At 50.7% G+C, this 9,760-nt stretch overlaps 1 protein-coding gene across 1 annotated transcript; it reads left to right on the top strand.

The window, feature by feature from the left end:
- Positions 1-353: 353 nt before the first annotated feature.
- Positions 354-8,334, top strand: RAN (RAN, member RAS oncogene family). Its single transcript, XM_086856481.1, has 7 exons — positions 354-3,197; positions 3,964-4,006; positions 4,896-4,980; positions 5,074-5,199; positions 6,146-6,333; positions 6,857-7,027; positions 7,136-8,334. Exons 1-7 carry the CDS (start codon positions 2,347-2,349, stop codon positions 7,178-7,180), a joined length of 1,509 nt encoding a protein of 502 aa, XP_086712607.1. The 5' UTR covers positions 354-2,346; the 3' UTR covers positions 7,181-8,334.
- Positions 8,335-9,760: the final 1,426 nt, after the last annotated feature.

Here is a 9,760-nt window from a genome sequence, read left to right as displayed (position 1 = left end):
GAGCGGGCACAGAGCTGAACGGGCACTGAGGGGAGCCGGCACAGAGCGGAGCGGGCACGGAACGGAGCGGGCACAGAGCGGAGCGGGCACGGAACGGAGCGGGCACGGAACGGAGCGGGCACGGAACGGAGCGGGCACAGAGCGGAACGGGCACTGAGGGGAGCCGGCACAGAGCGGAGCGGGCACGGAACGGAGCGGGCACGGAACGGAGCGGGCACAGAGCGGAACGGGCACTGAGGGGAGCGGGAGCGGCGGAGCGGGCACTGAGGGGAACCGGCACAGAGCGGAGCGGGCACTGAGGGGAACCGGCACTGAGGGGAGCCGGCACAGAACGGAGCCGGCACTGAGGGGAGCCGGCACAGAGCGGGACCGGCACAGAGCGGGACCGGCACGGCGGGACCGGCACTGAGGGGGACCCGCACGGCGGGACCGGCACGGCGGCGGGCGGGCGGCCAGGAGCGGCCGGTGCGGCCCCGTTCCGGAACGGGCTGGACACATGCAGACCCCGGCTGGACCCGGCCCTGTGTCACCGTGCCTTGCGCGGCGCTTGCAGCCGATGGTCTCCAGAGGTCTCTCTGCCAAGCCCACGGGTTCTGGGAGACGCCAATGTGCCGAGGGCGCGTCAGCGGAGAAATCTTCGGTGCGGGAGAGCTCAGGTGCGCTCCAGGGAATTCCCGTCCCACCAGGGATCCCCACGAGGAGTTATAACTCGGTTGCGGGAGATTGTAATGAGAGAAAGAGCTGTAAAAAGGTGTGATCTGTTTATTTTTCAGTTGTACAAGCTTGTCTTAAAGGCCTGAGAGTTTGTAGGAGAGCATGCCCGGACTGTGGAAGGCAGTACTCCTTTATACCACTCCTCATCTGCAAACACTTTGTACCTGCTGCCTTCTATTTTGTATGTTTACCTGTGTCAGGCTTGCTAAGTTTGTTTACAGCTGACCTGAGTTAAGATACAGGGGATGTAAAGGCCTTTTCAAAATAATTACTCTGCCGATTGCCTACGGATCTCACGGACTCTGATCTCTGTGTAGTGCTCTAACAAGTGTTCTGCTGCCTTTGCTGAAAGGGGTTATCCGGAGCAGATGTTTTGTGCACCCTCTGAACTGAACACTTAATTATACATGCTGATAAAACAGATGCTAAAAAGTAGTTTCCGCGTGGTAATTTATCTGTTTAACAATTAAATAAGTGTTTGCCAGAAGCTCAAATGCTATGACAATGGAATTTTTAATTATTCCAAATGAAAGTGCTAGATACTTTGCAGGGAAAAAGTAGTTTACTAATAAATGTGTTACAATATTAAGAAATAACTAAAGCACAGTGAGTGTTATATACACAGTTACATATTGCTTTTCCCCCCATGTTTATATTCTTTAAAACTGCCAAACTGTACTAATGTGGCTTTATGGTCTCCTATTTATAAACGCATTCCTGTTTGTAAAAAGGAGAGGTGGAATTCACAAGGGTTTTACCAGGATAGCATTGTGCTGAGAAAAAGAAAAGATGAGTTGCATATTCTGAAAAAATAATCCTGACACCTAGAGGCACTCAGCAAAAATGCTGAAAACCACACAAACCCAACTCATCTCAGAAAGGGAAGGCAAATTCAACATGCCAGTGATTTTTCCAAGAGCTCACGCAACATTTGGATCGGCATTACACTATCAAGTAAGCAAAAATTACAGCACACTCCAGCCACTTTTGTAATTGTAAATGCAATTACACTCTTTGTGTATATTGTGTCTCAGAGGAAATTAACAATAAACCACATTTGTGTATATCACTTGCCATGAAATACTTTCCTTATCAATTCCATTCATTCAGATACATGTAAAAGCATATCATTTATTTATTCTAGATTATGGGGACAGCAACAAAGATAATAAAAGTAATTTAAGTATACTGGATTAAAAAAAAAATACCAGAGACCTTAAAAATCAGAGTGAACGCATGAACTTGGTATTTATTGACATACGCAAAACTCGTGTACTTTTTTTGAAAGCTGGCTTTCAAACAACTTTTTTTCCACTGATGTTTGGACAGAGTTTTTAGATCTTGGAGAGCTATTCTAAATCCAAGACTTACAAAACAACTTTTGCTTTCATTACTGCACTCTCTAGTGAAGGTAGATTTGTTTGAAGAATGGAAAATCACAGTCATGAGGCACATTTAAGAAAAGCCCCTTTGAGCACAGCCCAGCATACCTGAGAGCTATTCAGTTAAACCCTCCTGATGTGAATTAAGTTAATTCTTTATTAAACACTGGACGCAGTTGAACAGTTTTTCTAAGTAACTACGTGCCTTTTTTTCACTTTGTCTGCGGAGAGAGCATCATCAGCTGGCAGCATGTCCCGGGATTTGAGTGAGGCAGCAGGAGGTGCAGGGGAGCGAGCCTGGCACGGGGGCTGTGTCACCCCCGCCGGGACACCCGGGCAGTGCCCACAGTCCCCAGCACCGAGGAGCTGCTCCTTCCAGCAGGGCTGGGGCCAGGGCTGTGACAGGGACATTGCCACCGCTCAGGCCTGGGCCCCTCGCTGCGGAAGGGCCGTGGATGTGCCCAGCAAAGGCCAAGGAGGCCACGGAAGGTGTGGAAAACGCGTCCTGCGAGGAGCGGCCGAGGGAGCCGAGGCTCAGGGGACACCTCCTGCTGACAGCCCGGCCGTCAGCCGCGGCCAGTCCTTTCTGCCGGGCCTGCAGCGACAGCACCGGACCAAAGGGCCTCAAGGCCACATTCACTTTAGCTATTTGAGCACATTTTTCCGCTGTTCGGGCGGTCAGGCATTGGAAGAGCGCGCCCAGCGAGGTGATGGAGTCACCATCCCTGAGGTGCTGACGAGGATGCGGCGCTGCGATGCAGTTTCGGAGGCCGTGCTGGGCTGTCGTACCGGCCGGCTGGCCTCACGGGGCTCTGCGTGGGGCCGAGTCCGGTGCGGTGCCCGCTGCTCGGTGCCCGCTGCTCGGTGCCCGCTGCTCGGTGCCCGCTGCTCGGTGCCCGCTGCTCGGTGCCCGCCATGCTCCCTCACGGCCGCGGCCCTGTCCCGCCTCCCGCCGCCTCCCGCGCGCCGCGCACCACGTGACGCGTGGCCCCGCCTCCGCCCGCGGCCGCGCGGCGTCGCCGTCCGGGTATTTGAACGGCGCTTCCGCCATTTTCCCTGCGCCCGGCACGGAACGAGCGAGCGGGAGACGCCTCGGCTGAGGTAGCGGCCCGGTACGGGCCCGGGCTCCGCTCCCAGCGGCCCGGCGCCATCGGGGCACGCGGGGCCGCTCTGGGAAGCGCCCCCGGCGGGGGCGGCGGTCACCGCTAGCTCGCGGCCGGGATGGGATGGGCTGGGCTCGGTGGCGGGCGGCTGCGCCTGAGGGAGCGTTGCGGCTGTGGGAGCCGAGGCGCGTGGCGGGTTTTCGCCGCTGGGAGCGGGGCGGTGGAAGGGCCGGGGCCGTGCGCGGCTCCGTCCGCGGTGGAAGGGCGGGCGGGATGTGAGGGGCAGCGAGCGGGGCTCCCGCGGCCGAGCCGGGGGGGAGGCGGCGCTGCTCAGTCATGGTGGCTCATGGCGGGGAGCGCGCCCGGCCCGGTGCGTGGGGAGGCCCGGCCGGGGCGGGCCCCGCTCGGGAGCCCCGCAGGACTCGCCGCGGCCTCTCCCGACCGGGCAGCGGCTCCCATTGAGCGGCGGGGTGCTGGCTCCGAGCGGGCTGGGAGGACTCTCCGCGGATCGAGAGTGGGGGGAGCCGGGCCGGCCGCGGCTCTGGCGCCCTGCGGAGGCCGCGGCTCGGCCTGGGTGCGGCGGGGCCCGCCGGGCGCGGGGGCCGGGCGGGCGGAGGCGCCGCCGCCATTACCGCGCGCGGTGCCGCCACACGCGGGCGGGAGGCGCCGCCTGCCCCGGGCGGGCCGGAGCGCCCGGGCTGGACACGGCCCCTTCCGGCGGGCGCTCCCGCGCAGCTCCTCACACGCTGCCATTTCCCCCGCAGACACAGCATGGCCGCCCAAGGAGAGCCCCAAGTGCAGTTTAAGGTAAGGCTCTGGTTCGCCGCTTGGGTTTGGGGTGCTTTTTTTCCCTTCACTGGAAAAGTAGCACGAGCGACTCTCGAGTGCCGACGTGGATGGTGGGTTTGGTTTCGAAGTTCTGGTCTTTCTTTAATGGCGTAACGTAGTGCTGCATACAACTCACACAAAAAGAGTGTGTTAAACTGCGTCAATCTGTTCTATTTGCAGTTTAGTCTAATAAATTTTAATGAATCTTTGCATACAGAGTGATTTTTAAATGTAAGAACTGAAGTGCACTGTAAAAGGTGCTCAGAGTGAATTAAAATAGCCTCCTTTCTGTTATGTGCTGATGGTTCAAATGTTTCAAAAGAGGATTTTCTGGTGTTCTGTGTGGTTGGTGGTGTTTTTTGGTATCTTAACAGCCAGAAGTTCTGAAGACTGCTTCCTGAAGGTCGTTACTTGTGTTTCCTGCAATACTTTGCTTGTGTATTCTAGTTCGTGGTGCAAACGTTGGTGGGTTTTTGGTTTTGTTGGGTTTTTTTCATTATAAGATAACAGTGGGTTTCTCCAGTGGATAATTTGGTCGTTTCCTTTCCAAATCTGGTCTTGTTCAGGTTGAAAGTCCTAAACATTCTTCATTCAGTCTCTTGTACAAGTTTAGTAGAACCATAATCACAGTGCAGTGTAGATCTTACCTTCAAGGACTGGATAAGACTGACCAGAGTTACAGCATGATGGAAGGGCTCAACAAATTGGTTCCCAGCACAGGGAGCTGCATCATGGGCAGTTCTGTCTTTTGTTTACAGCACCGTGTAGGAACTAAGCTCTTTGTAATAAGAAGTCATATCTGTGCTAGAATGACTGTAAAATGTCTCAAAATGCATTGCTCTGACTTTCTTCCTTTATCTGTCTGCAGCTTGTTCTGGTTGGTGATGGTGGCACTGGTAAAACAACATTTGTAAAGCGCCACTTGACTGGTGAATTTGAAAAGAAGTATGTAGGTATGTCTGAAGAAACATTTGAGCTCCACTATTTTAAAAATGCAAGTACAATCCATGGCTTGCTAAATGCGCTGCTTTTTGTTATTTCCCTAGCAACACTGGGTGTTGAAGTTCATCCTCTGGTGTTCCATACTAACAGAGGCCCTATTAAATTTAATGTATGGGACACAGCTGGCCAGGAGAAGTTTGGTGGCCTGCGTGATGGCTACTACATCCAAGGTAAGATCTGGGGGGGACAATTCTGTACCTCTTAGAGCTCAGTCCTTCGTTCTGCTCGTGGTGGCCACACTGGAAGCTGTCAGTGTGGCTGCAGTGATGAGCTGGCATAGAAGTCTTCAAACTCTTCATGTGGAGAGGATAATGCCACACAGCGTGTGCTAAAGTGGGAGCAGGATAGCTTGTGTGGGCTTTGGTATTAATGGAAGTGGTGCACCTCTAATGACCAGATACTCCCACCAGATACACATTTGGTGGTTACGGGGGGAAAATGCATGCTGCAGATTTTTTTTTGCCTTGCTGTGCTCAGGCAAGGGCTTGGAACACAGGAACTCTTTAGATTTTCAATGCCATGAGGATGTCAGACACCTCCATGCCAGAGTCTGTCTGTCTTTCTGAAATGGTGCAGACCGTGTTCCTTCCTTCTGCTTGGCAAAGGTTTGTCCTGTGCTACTTCACTCACCTGCCTATCTTTATTATGTCTTCTTACTGTAAAGTATTCTTGAGTTCCTTGAGAAACTGCTCTGGATGAGGACATCCTCACATGCAGACCACAGGCTCTCAGCCTACCTTGAAGCCTCATTAGCATTTCTGAGATGAATTAAATAGGTGTTAACTGATTCTGCCAAATATTTGGGCAAATCCAGGTTGGCTTCTGTAGCCTTGTACGTTCTCACAGGGTGCAGCACGGTGTTCCTCTGACACAGCTGCGTCAGTAAAAGCAGCTGGTCTGTACGGGGCAGCACAGATGTGAGGTGACACAGCCGTGGTTCTGTGGGCTCACACGTTGACCCTGTTAACGCAACAGCAGCTGTCAGAACTTGATGCTGAGATGGAAAAGTTGGTGCAGATGCTAAGCCCTAATGTGGGATGTCTCTGGGTTCCTCTTTATCCCATGTTGCAAGCAGGTGGTTACTCCTGGTGTAACTTGACTTTGGTTCTCTTGCAGCTCAGTGTGCCATCATCATGTTTGATGTAACATCAAGAGTTACCTACAAGAATGTACCTAACTGGCATAGAGATCTGGTACGAGTATGTGAAAATATCCCTATAGTGTTGTGTGGCAACAAAGTGGATATTAAGGACAGAAAAGTCAAGGCAAAATCCATTGTGTTTCATAGGAAGAAGAATCTCCAGGTGAGTCAGGGGGAGGCCAGCTGGTCGGCTCTGCTGAGTGCAGCTGGGTTTTGGATGGTGATTGGGTGCTCTGCCTCTGTCATTACAGGCAGCCTCACATCTGTTGGCTCTTCAAACCAAAATTGAGGGGAGGGGGAAGTGATGATGTTAAGGATGATCATCACTGGCCTGGGGCAGAAGCTGTGCCAAGTTCTTAAGGAACTTCTGAGCATTTGGCTTTAACTGCTCAGAATCTCATGAACCCATGACAGGATTGGGACTGCAGTAGGTCACGTACCAGGAGAAAGATAAATGCACTGTTGCCTTCTGAAAGTTTTATCCTTGATGAGCTTGGGTAACCTTTCAGTTAATAGTTTCTGCCTGAAACTGTGTTTCTAGATACTTAAATGATAACTGCTTATAAATATGCAAACAAAAGTCATTCAATCCAAAAAAAAGTAAAAGAGTTGATTCTGTCTTAATCTTGAGATGTCCTAAATATTGGAGGATTTTTAAAATAATGTCTAATTTGTGCTTTTTTCAGTATTATGACATTTCAGCTAAGAGTAACTACAACTTTGAGAAGCCTTTCCTGTGGCTTGCTAGGAAGCTAATTGGAGATCCCAACTTGGAGTTTGTTGCCATGCCTGCGCTCGCACCTCCTGAAGTCGTTATGGACCCAGCACTGGCAGCACAGTATGAGCAAGACTTACAGGTCAGTGGCAGAGGGCACAGGGCCAAAGCAGCTGTCCTGTAAGTGGTGTCACACTCGGGGCACAAGTGGCTGGAGAACAGTTCTGACGTGTGACTTGCTTTGTTGCAGATTGCTCAGACCACTGCACTGCCAGATGAAGATGATGACCTGTGAGGGATGAAGCTGGAGCCCAGCGTCAGAAGTCTAGTTTTATAGGCAACTGTCCTGTGATGTCAGTGGTGCAGCGTGTTTGCCACTTTATTATCTAGCTGAACAGAACATGTGCTTAATCTTTGGGATGCTGAAAGAGATGAATGGGCTTCGGAGTGAATGTGGCAGTTTAAAAAAAAAACAAACAAAACAAAATGAAAAAAAAAACCAAAACAAAAAACCTTCATATTTTGGACCTGCATATTTAGCTGTTTTTTGGACTGCAATTACTTCCCCTTTTGAGTTTCAAATATAAGACTGCTGCAGTCACATCAGAGTGTTAAGTGGAAAATCTTGTTTCTGTCATTCCCATTCTTTTGTTTAGGTAATAAAGTTGTATTTCAAGTATCTCCAAGCAAGTGAACTTTCATGCATTGTTAGGAAAACTGTTCAAAGTGTCTTCTGTTCTTCATTTAAGGGTTATACTTGATTGTCTACTACTGCATTTCTCATTTTGTTTTCCTTCCTGCTTCTCCTATTCTGCTCCTCTTGCTAACTTGGAGCTAACAGTTAACTTTGCCTTTTTGCTGGCGCACAGAGCTGAAGGTGCGGGGCTGAGCCGCCAGGCAGAGCTCGGTGAGCGCTGCTGGGCCGTGCCTGGGGGAGCGTTCCCAGCCCTGGGGAGTGTGGATCACTTACAGCTCCTCACTGTTCCCCTCCCACAGGAACCTCCAGCTCTGTGCTCCTGGCAGCCAGCAGCGAGTGCCATCCAGCCTGGTGACTGACTGGAGCTGCCTTTGCATGAACAGCAGCAGAGCTATAGCTGGCTAAACCAACCCTAGGCATCTTCAGATTCACTAACCAGAAACAGCTGTGGCTTGAGCTAAAGCGCTCTGTACCTGATGGTGTATTAACTGAAGCCACAGTCATTCAAACATCTAGACTTTACTGTAACTGCACCAAGTTCTTAATTTGAAACTGGCTTATTACAGCACAAATGGTGGAAAATGTCAACTTTTAACACTACCTTGTAGCGATGAATCTTGGTCAATATTAGTACTGCTAGTAAGCAAAACTTAAGTTTAGAATTTTTTTTTCAGTAGTGTTTGAGTACATGAAGTCTTGAACTCTTCAGTTTTGTATTTTTGGTTTCTTAATAAAGTGGAGCATTTCATTTATTCCTTTTAGCTTGTATATTTGTGTACATAAATTACTTTAGCTGACTGGTAGCAAAAATTGGACTATGATTATTGTGCAATATTGCTGAAAATGAGTAATTTTTAAGTTAATTTTTGGAATTCTTGGGGGCTTGGGCCTGTTTTTTGGTTACTTAGAAGCTGAGCTGTGTGTTTTAGTCTTGAAGCTCCTGGATGGAAATGAGGAATGTTGTACCCTTGGTCTTTGAAAGGGGACAAACTCCCACTTAATGTTTCATGGACTCTTCCTGCTGCATAATCCTGCTCTAACTTTGTTGTAGGCTTTTGCCTGTAGTGTTACTAATTCCCTGTGCAGGTCGTGGTTAATCCTGCTGGCTTGGCTGCTGCTGCTTTACTGAGTGGGGTTTGGTACCTCTTGTGTCTTCATCTCTCACTGCTGGCAGCAACTGCAATGTTCTGGCAGTGGAGTAAAGCCCACTTGCAGCGCTTGTTACCTTTAGTCCTTGTTCTGTGTTCTGCACACCAAACTCACGTTACAGGGTTCTGTGTTCCCCACACCAAACTCACGTTACAGGGTTCTGTGTTCTGCACACCAAACTCATGTTACAGGGGTTCTGTGTTCCCCACACCAAACTCACGTTACAGGGTTCTGTGTTCTGCACACCAAACTCACGTTACAGGGTTCTGTGTTCCCCACACCAAACTCACGTTACAGGGTTCTGTGTTCCCCACACCAAACTCACATTACAGGGTTCTGTGTTCTGCACACCAAACTCACGTTACAGGGTTCTGTGTTCCCCACACCAAACTCACATTACAGGGTTCTGTGTTCTGCACACCAAACTCACATTACAGGGTTCTGTGTTCTGCACACCAAACTCACATTACAGGGTTCTGTGTTCTGCACACCAAACTCACGTTACAGGGTTCTGTGTTCTGCACACCAAACTCACGTTACAGGGTTCTGTGTTCTGCACACCAAGCTCTGCCCCAGGCTCTAGTGCCACGTTTCAGGCAGGGCACGGAGCTCTCCTTGCTCCAGGACAAAGCTGGCAGCTCCCAAGGGTCCAGGCCCTGCCACAGAAGCAGCTGCAGCAAAGGCAGTAAACTGGCAGAGGAAATGTGCTGCTTTAAAGACCTCAGGAGTGTTAGGGCTGACCTTGGATCTCAGCATTTCAACAGAGAATCTTTTTGTTTCTCTTTAGAAACAAAACCCTGGGTAGCTCTTGCCTGCAGCACTGGGAACCTTTGTGCCAGGGAGGGTGAAGACTGCATTTCTTGTACCTATAAGTTAAAACACCACAGAATTTGTCTTTTCCCTCCAGCAATGTGTCTGTTGTGCTGCTGTTACCGTCTGAGACTGCTGGGATCAATGTCTGCCCTCACCAATGTCTGGTTTGGTTGAAGGCAGCCCTTTGCCTGCCCTGGCAGTACCAGTCCCTTCCTC

Source organism: Cyanistes caeruleus, chromosome 18 (genome assembly GCF_971803275.1).
Source record: "Cyanistes caeruleus chromosome 18, bCyaCae1.hap1.1, whole genome shotgun sequence".
NCBI classification, from domain to species: domain Eukaryota; kingdom Metazoa; phylum Chordata; class Aves; order Passeriformes; family Paridae; genus Cyanistes; species Cyanistes caeruleus.
The sequence above is the reverse complement of the archived record's forward strand: the minus strand, read 5'-3'. Positions and strand labels throughout refer to the sequence as shown.

Excerpts from the sequence above, each read along its gene's own strand:
- RAN (XM_086856481.1), top strand. The coding sequence starts at position 2,347 with ATGTCCCGGGATTTGAGTGAGGCAGCAGGAGGTGCAGGGGAGCGAGCC. Across the intron at positions 4,007-4,895 it reads AGCCCCAAGTGCAGTTTAAG|CTTGTTCTGGTTGGTGATGG; the intron begins GTAAGGCTCTGG and ends ATCTGTCTGCAG. Across the intron at positions 7,028-7,135 it reads AGTATGAGCAAGACTTACAG|ATTGCTCAGACCACTGCACT; the intron begins GTCAGTGGCAGA and ends GCTTTGTTGCAG.